The sequence below is a fragment of the Brassica oleracea genome, chromosome C3 (genome assembly GCF_000695525.1).
Source record: "Brassica oleracea var. oleracea cultivar TO1000 chromosome C3, BOL, whole genome shotgun sequence".
Lineage (NCBI taxonomy): Eukaryota > Viridiplantae > Streptophyta > Magnoliopsida > Brassicales > Brassicaceae > Brassica > Brassica oleracea.
The window spans coordinates 29,456,897-29,465,120 of record NC_027750.1 but is presented as its reverse complement, the minus strand read 5'-3'; the positions used below and the strand labels follow the sequence as shown (position 1 = coordinate 29,465,120).

Sequence of the window (8,224 nt, the reverse complement as noted above, 5' to 3'; positions counted from 1 at the left end):
GAAATTTTGAAGATAATTACGAAGATCGGAAAAAATGGTATATCTCCATTTTTACGCTATGACGGCTTAAGGGCAGAAGAGGAAAAGTGCAAACCGACCTAGGAACCAGTACATAAGGAGTCCTAAGAGAGAAGCATGGGGAGGACTTCTTCAAAGCAAACTCAGCACTTAGAGCAATTAGGCATATTTCCGTTTTTGTTATTCGAGCTGCGACTCAACTAGGTTATTGCCGTCTTAGGGTTTTAGAACTAGGGATCTCGCCGATAGCTCTCGTAGCCCAGGCTCTTACCTTGTTGTAACGCTCAAACGCGAATTCGGAATAAGATCTACTTTGCTCTCTTTTCGATTTCTTATCTCTTTTTGTCTTTAATTGCGTGTTCTGATTGTTTGGCGTGTGACATTAGCAGATATCCAGGGCCTCTGGGAAATTAGGGTTTTCCTAGTTTCCTAATTTAAACGGAAATCGACAGTGCGAATTTTGGTTCCCAAATATTTTTGCGCAGACTCCTTGTCCCATCCTTCGCAGTTGAAGGTGAGGAGCATTGGGTCGTCAAGATCAATCAGCTGACCCTCCTTTCCAACGCACGGCCATGGGTAAGAGGCCGGGGCGTTGTGGCCTGTTGGCGGTACGTAGTTCTCGCGGGTGATCTTCGGGGTTTTTATCGCCTTTTGCTTGGATCTCGGAGCCATCTGCAAAATAGAACGATGAATTATGCATTAGTACCGTTCGTGGGTTGTGTAGAAAACGATGGACCTTCACCATTTCTCAGTTAAATCCAAGTCCATTCAATTTTCGAACAACCCAAATCTTATCTTGAAGAACAACGACCCTAAGTTCGACCCGCATCAACCAACAATCAACACAATGATCAGTCGCAATTCTCAATTCAATTTGAAATAAGGCGGCTCTCATTATATATCATTTTACAATGAATCTCTTATCTTCCTAGCAATCATGAGATGATCTTATTAAAGTGCAATCCCATGAAAAATGATTCAATCGCTTAAAAGAGATATGAGAGAAACCCGACTTGCGACTGGAGAGAGTTTGAATTTTACCTTGTCCGGTTGAGATAGTGCCGGAAAAAGGAGATCAAGTTCGAAATCTCAAGACATATTAAGTGCTAGAACCAAAATCAATTTAGAGAAGGCTAAGAGTTTAAGGTTTTCGATTTTAGGGTTCTAAACTTATGGGGAGGATGTTGGCGGCGATGTGAGTCTAAGTGGGAAAGTGGGGTAGTTGCCTTAAATAGGCAAACCCTAACCGCTTCCTCTTCCTTTTTTTTTTGTCGAAAACTTACCTGGAGGAGCAGCTGTTCTCCAGCGAGAGCAGTCCATTGACTGTTCCTCCAGCGAGAGCAGTCCGTGGACTGTTCCTCCGGGGGTCTTCGATTTTTTTTTTCTAAATAAAAACAAAATGGAACAAATTGCGAAAGAAAAAAAATATTTACAGTTACCAGTGGGTTGCCTCCCACCAAGCGCTCGATTTAAGTCACTAGCTTGACTTTGATCAGCCTATTGAGCTGGGGATGGATCGCCTAAGGGGATTTCTTCCCCTGCTGCGATTGTCGTATCAGCCATGTATGGCTTAATACGCTGACCATTTACGACAAATTCCCCTCCATTCGGATGCAGTAGTACCACGGCTCCATACGGTCTGACCTCCTTGACAGTGAAAGGTCCGGACCACCTAGATTTCAACTTTCCAGGGAAGAGGTTCAGCCTGGAGTTGAAAAGCAAAACTCGATCATTTGGTTCGAAGTTTCTGCAGATGATCCACTTATCATGATAGGCTTTGCTCTTTTCCTTGTAGATCTTCGTGCTTTCATAAGCCAGGTGCCTGATCTCTTCAAGTTCGTGAATCTGTATGGAACACCTTTCCCTGGCTAATTTGATATCAAAGTTGAGTAGTTTGACAGCCCATGCCGCCTTGTACTCGAGTTCCACAGGGAGGTGACAGGCATTCCCATAGACCAGATGATATGGAGTGGTCCCTAATGGCGTTTTTTAGGCTGTTCTTTAGGCCCATAGCGCATCATCCAACTTTAAAGACCAGTCCTTGCGTGTAGCTCCGACCGTTTTCTGCAGGATGCTCTTGATCTCCCTATTAGACACTTCCACTTGGCCACTTGTTTGGGGGTGATATGATGTAGCAACTTTGTGCTTGACACCGTTCTTCTTCAGGAGCCCTTGGAAAACCTTGTTGATGAAGTGTGTGCCTCCGTCGCTTATGACCACTCGAGGTACTCCAAACCGAGGAAAAATGATGGTCTTAAACATTTTGGTTACAACCCGCGCGTCATTAGTAGGACTGGCGATTGCTTATACCCACTTCGAAATGTAATCCACTGCCACTAGAATGTACTCGTTCTTGCACGATGGTAGGAATGGTCCCATGAAGTCGATCCCCCAACAATCGAACACTTCGATCTCGAGTATGAAGTTCTGGGGCATCTCGTTCTGCTTGCTAATGTTCCCTTGTCTTTGGCATAAACTGCACTTGGAGATGAAAGCTTGTGCATCTCGGAACATTGTTGGCAACCAGAAACCAGCTTGCAAGATCTTGGAGACGGTTTTGAATGCTGCAAAGTGACCAGCATAAGAAGAACCATGGCAATGAAACAAGATTTCCGGGATTTCACTTTCCGGAACACAGCGTCGGAACACTCCATCCTTGCAGTGTCGATACAGGAACTGTTCATCCCAAAAGTAGAGTCTTGCATCCCTTAGAAATTTTCGCTTCTCATTCCCAGTAAACTCAACCGGTTCTTTTTCTGCTGCTAAGAAATTGGCTATCTTAGCGAACCACGGTAGGTAGGAGTACCTTTTTTTATGGTTGCAACGAAGTGTTCCTGGTTGGCGGAACAGTCCACAGAACAATCAGAGAAGTTCACCGCGGAACAATCAGCGAAACAGTCCGTGGCGTGAGTATCTGGGCTGCTCTCGGCATACAGACCAATCGAGTAGACTTGTTCTTCAGGTGGACTATCATCAAGAACAGTCTCGTCGTCGATCTTCATTCTAGACAAATGGTCGGCGACTCCATTCTCAATCCTTTTTTTTGTCTTTGATCTCAAGGTCGAATTTCTGGAGTAGGAGGATCCATCGGAGCAGGCGCGGTTTGGCATCTTTCTTCGTCAGCAAGTACTTCAGAGCTGCATGATTTGTGTGCACTATCACCTTAGATCCTACTAGGTAGGACCTAAATTTCTCGAAGGAGTAGACTATGGCCAGAAGCTCCTTTTCCGTTGTCGCATATCGGCATTGGGCTTCATCCATGGTCCTGCTCGCGTAGTAGATCACATGCAGTTTCTTATCCTTTCTCTGTCCCAGCACTGCTCCTACCGCAAAATCGCTAGCATCTGTCATGATCTCGAAGGGTAAATCCCAGTCCGGAGGCTGAACGACCGGGGCACTGATCAAGGCTCCTTTGATCGTGTGGAATGCCGTTAAACATTCGCTGTCAAACTCGAATCTGGTATCCTTGCAGAGCAGTCTCGCGATCATTGAGAAATCCTTGATGAATATCTTGTAAAAACCCGCGTGACCCAGGAAACTCCTTATCCCCTTGACTGATGTTGGTGGCTGCAGGCTCATCATGACTTCAATCTTTGCCTTGTCGACCTTGATCCCCTTCTCAGAGATCTTGTGCCCGAGGACAATCCCATCCTTAACCATGAAGTGGCACTTCTCCCAGTTCAGCACTAGATCCTTCTCCTTGCAGTGCTGCAGTACCATGCACAAGTTTTTTAAACAAACAGAAAAAGAGCTTCCATAGACACTGAAATCGTCCATGAAAACCTCCATTATATCCTCAATCAGGTCAGTGAAAATAGACATCATGCAACATTGAAAGGTCGCAGGAGCATTGCACAAGCCGAATGGTATTCTCTTGTATGCAAACGTGTCGTATGGGCACGTGAACGTCGTCTTCTCCTGATCATCCGGGTGGATAGGGATCTGAAAGAAACCTGAATAACCATCTAAAAAGCAATAGTATGGGTGGCTAGCTAATCGTTCAAGCATCAGATCAATGAAAAGTAATGGAAAGTGATCCTTGCGAGTAGCAGCATTCAATTTGCGAAAATCTATGCACATGCGATGTCCAGTTACTGTTCGAGTAGGGATCAGTTCATTTTTCTCATTTGTTATTACAGTTTTTCCACCTTTCTTAGGAACTACATGAACATGGCTAACCCAATTACTATCAGAGATGGCATAAATCACACCAGCCTCTAGAAGTTTCATTATCTCTTTCTTTACAACATCTTTTAGGTTTCGATTTAACCTCCTCTGATGTTCTATAGAAGTCATCGATTCATCTTTTAGGTGTATTCTATGCATGAAAAGATCATGTAAAATGCCATGAATGTAAGCTAATGAATAACCTAGCGCCTTACGGTATTTTCTCAGCTCACACAGAAGTTTAGCTGTTTCTACATTGTTCAGTTCAGAATTCACAATAACAGGATAAGTAGAATTTGGCCCGAACAACGCGTACCTGAGCCTCGTAGGGAGTGATTTGAGCTCGATCTTTGGAGCTTTCAGTTCGCTCCATGGATCGTCGCGTGGCGTGCTAGCGCCCTTCAAAGCGACTGCTCCAGAGGTATCGCTCTGATTGCTCTCGTCTTTCTCCCCTAGACTTAGATAGGTTACAAGTCTCTCCAAGCTTGTCTAGTGCAGGGAGGCGGATTGATGGCGGAGCGAGTGGTGGGGATGTTATGCGGAAGGTTCCACTCTCCGATGGGGGTGCCTTGTTGGTCGACTTGCTGAGCAGCGAGGTCGGCTGCTGCTTGGCGAGCAGCTTCTTGGGCGTTGATTGTCTATTGCATCTGCTGCATCTGTTGTTGCATGAGCGCCATTGCAGCAGTGAGATCGTCTTGGCTTCCGTGATCAACCATTGTGTTGTTAGTAGGCCGCGGTTGTTGTCTGTTATGTTTTTCTAATCTTGCGAGCTCCTCGTTACTTAGTGTGAATAATGGTCCTTGTGTGTTGCTCCGAGTATGTCTACTGGTCATGCACGTGGATCATTAGCTGTAACAAAGAGAGAAAAACAGGTTAGGTGCTTTAGACTAAGTATAGAACTGAAAAACAAAGGTAAAATATCTGGTCCCCGACAACGGCGCCAAAACTTGATACACTAAAACTGAAGATTTCCTACTGTCAAGTTAACAATGATAATTGTAGTAATTGAGATTCAATCCAGAGGACCAGTCTACACTTTATTCTTATGCGTTTTCAACTTAGCTAAAACTAAAATGGGTTTTGAATTAAGTAGTGACTTGCAAGTAAAGTAAAAGATTTTAAAAGGTTTAGATTCGATATTGAGAATAAGCTGATCTAGGGTTTCTCATCGGGTGTTAAAACTTAGTCAAACATTTATTCAAGTTCGTTAAGACACGATTTTGAACACGGATCACTCTTAGTAAAACAGCCCACTGTCGTGGTGCTGTTCCCTTTGCGGTCCGACCTTGACGCCTAAATTGTCGTTTGGATCAAGGATCGGTCGCAAGCTATAGAGATCAAGCCCGATAAGTTCACTGAACACTCTAGCATCTACTTTCGCTGGCTAGAGATGTTCAGCTCATTAATTCGATATCAGGTAGACTACTACACGGTTAGTGGGTGACCGGACCTAAGATCTAGCAATAAGTGATCAGGTTAGCACTAGCATTAAGAACTAGAATGAACGAAGAAACGATAAGTTCTTATTTATGTGTAACCTTGCGTTTAACACCCTTGAACCCTAGACAAGCTAGATGACTACTCAGCCATAACACAAGATGAACAGGACATAATAACTGAATAATACTGCATGTAAATCAAAGGTAAAACAATGGGGTTTAGGATGATCTTCTCTGTCAAGAAGAGGAGCTGTCTCCCTTACAATAGCAATATCCAAGAATAGGTCTAGGTCTTTTTCCCAAAAACTAGCGTAAAGAAATAAGATAGATAGGGGTCTCTTTTATATGGAGGCGCTCATAGACTTCAGAGTGGAGAATCGGAAACTAGGGCAAATCTTTGGAAGATATGGAAATTTTTATAATTATCGAGAACAATCGTCTGGCTGTTCCTAGTATGATCGACCGTCAGACTGCTCCGCGGATTGTTCTTCAGGAGAAATCTCCAATCCTTGCTCTTTTCTTCATGCATATTCCTTAAGCTCTTCAATCTTCTCCAGACCTGAAATGACTCTAAAAAAACTAGACTAACTCGATAAAACAACGAAAACAAGTTAGAAAGCATATACACAATGATGTCAAAAACACCATATATCACTGCCATAGACACAACACCAGCTGAAGGAGACCTCAAGCGCTTTAAATATCTATTCCTCGCGTTTGGCGCGTCTGCTAAGGGTTATGGATGCATGAGAAAGGTCGTTGTTGTCGATGGGACACACCTAAAGGGGAAAGACAATGGCTGCCTTCTCACTGCGAGTGCACAAGATGCAAACTACCAGATCTTCCCCATATCTTTTGGCATAGTCGACAGCAAGAATGATCAGTCATGGAGTTGGTTCTTCCAGAAATTAACTGCTGTCGTACCAGATGGGTACAATCTTGTTTTCGTCTCAGACAGACACAACTCGATTTATGCTGGCCTTCACAAGGTAAATATGTGTACAAATACGGTGTATTTGGCGTTGTGGATGTTACGCATTTTAAGATACCGCAACTACAGCAGTAGTATTTAACGTGGGAGATAACTGCTAAACATATTTCTACCTCTCTGTTTGCAGGTGTATCCAATGGCGAAACACTATTCTTGTGTCTTTCATCTCCAGAGAAACATTGTCAGTATGTTCAAGAAGAAGCACATTGCATACCTTGTGTCAAAAGCAGCTCGAGCCTATCGTGTGTGTGACTTCTACAAGCATTTTTAACGAGATCAAGATGATTGATATTAACTGCGCTGATTATCTAGTCAGAATCGGGTTTGAGCACTGGCCTAGGTCACACTCTTCTGGGATTCGTTACAATATCATGACAAGCAACGTCGCTGAGTCACTCAATGCTGCACTTTCGGAGGCAAGGGAGCATCCTATTGTCGCTCTGGTTGAGTACATTAGGGGTATGCTTATGAGGTGGTCTTCTGTGCGCCGTGAGTCATCAGCCAGGTATGGTGGACTTGTCACACTCAAGGCGGAGGAGCTCATCTCCCGTAATTTCAATGTCTCAACCGGGTATTTGGTCCGTCATATAAGCAAATCTGAGTATGAGGTGCGTGGGAAAGAAGGAGTTTTATTCTGTGTCGACCTTGATGCAAAAACATGTAGCTGGCTCGAGCTTGATATGCTCTGTATACCTTTCGGACATGTTGTCGCTGCTGCAATCAACTCTAAACGTAGGGTTGATGTTCTTGTTGGGGAGGAGCTATCAAGGAACAATTGGGCTGGTGGGTACTCAATGAGTGTTAACCCCGCTGGAGATGATATGGGAACAATACCTGAAGACGATACGCTTGCCTCTCTGATCCTCGCACCTCCAAACACAAGGCGTCCTCCGGGTAGGCCCAAGAAGACAAGGATATTATGTAGGGGTGAATTCAAGGCAAGTAGCGTGCATGGCTTTATGGTATCAAACATATGTGTGTGTTAGTTGTTACGTTTGCGAGTAGTAATTAATCTGATTAGTTACACTATATTGTTTTCTGATGCAGCGTGGTGGGATTGGACGCAAGAAATGGAACTTTACGAGGTGTGGTGGGAAGGATCCCAACCGGGCCACCTGCAAGATGCCGATATGAAGAGTGTTTGAAGGTTGTTAAGGGGGTCATTTTAATGAAGTCTTTTTTTATAGGTCTGATGTGGGGCGACCAATTTTCATGTATAATATCTAAAGTTCCCCATGAAAGTCCCAAGAATCGTCTATAGTTTGTAATACATAGTTTGGGATCTTAATAATGTATCGGCAATGGCCCCCCTTCACTACAAGAAAACAACGGTATTCTGACGGACATTCCGACGGAAAATGAAATCTTCGGAATTTTCCGAGGAATTTCTGAGGAAATTCCGAAGAAACCCAAAATTTGGGTTTCCTCGGAATTTACTCGGAATATACCGACGGAATTCCGAGGAAACATCAATCCGTTGGAATATTCCGAGGAAATTCCGACGAACTAGTGATCGATCGATGCGTTTTTGAACATATACCCATCGATCGATCACATTGTTACGCTTTGGTCCATCTTAGTGATCGATCGATGCGTTTTTGGACATAAA

The 8,224-nt window shown here is 43.9% G+C and overlaps 2 protein-coding genes across 2 annotated transcripts; one reads left to right on the top strand and one right to left on the bottom strand.

Annotated features, from left to right (window-relative positions):
• Positions 1-1,515: 1,515 nt before the first annotated feature.
• On the bottom strand, positions 1,516-3,020 carry LOC106330333. The gene is made up of 3 exons (XM_013768820.1): positions 2,825-3,020; positions 2,329-2,777; positions 1,516-1,863 (listed from the first exon to the last, which is right to left on the bottom strand). Exons 1-3 carry the CDS (start codon positions 3,018-3,020, stop codon positions 1,516-1,518), a joined length of 993 nt encoding a protein of 330 aa, XP_013624274.1.
• Positions 3,021-6,256: 3,236 nt separating this feature from the next.
• Positions 6,257-7,749, top strand: LOC106330332. The gene is made up of 4 exons (XM_013768819.1): positions 6,257-6,613; positions 6,743-6,796; positions 6,846-7,553; positions 7,663-7,749. Exons 1-4 carry the CDS (start codon positions 6,257-6,259, stop codon positions 7,747-7,749), a joined length of 1,206 nt encoding a protein of 401 aa, XP_013624273.1.
• Positions 7,750-8,224: the final 475 nt, after the last annotated feature.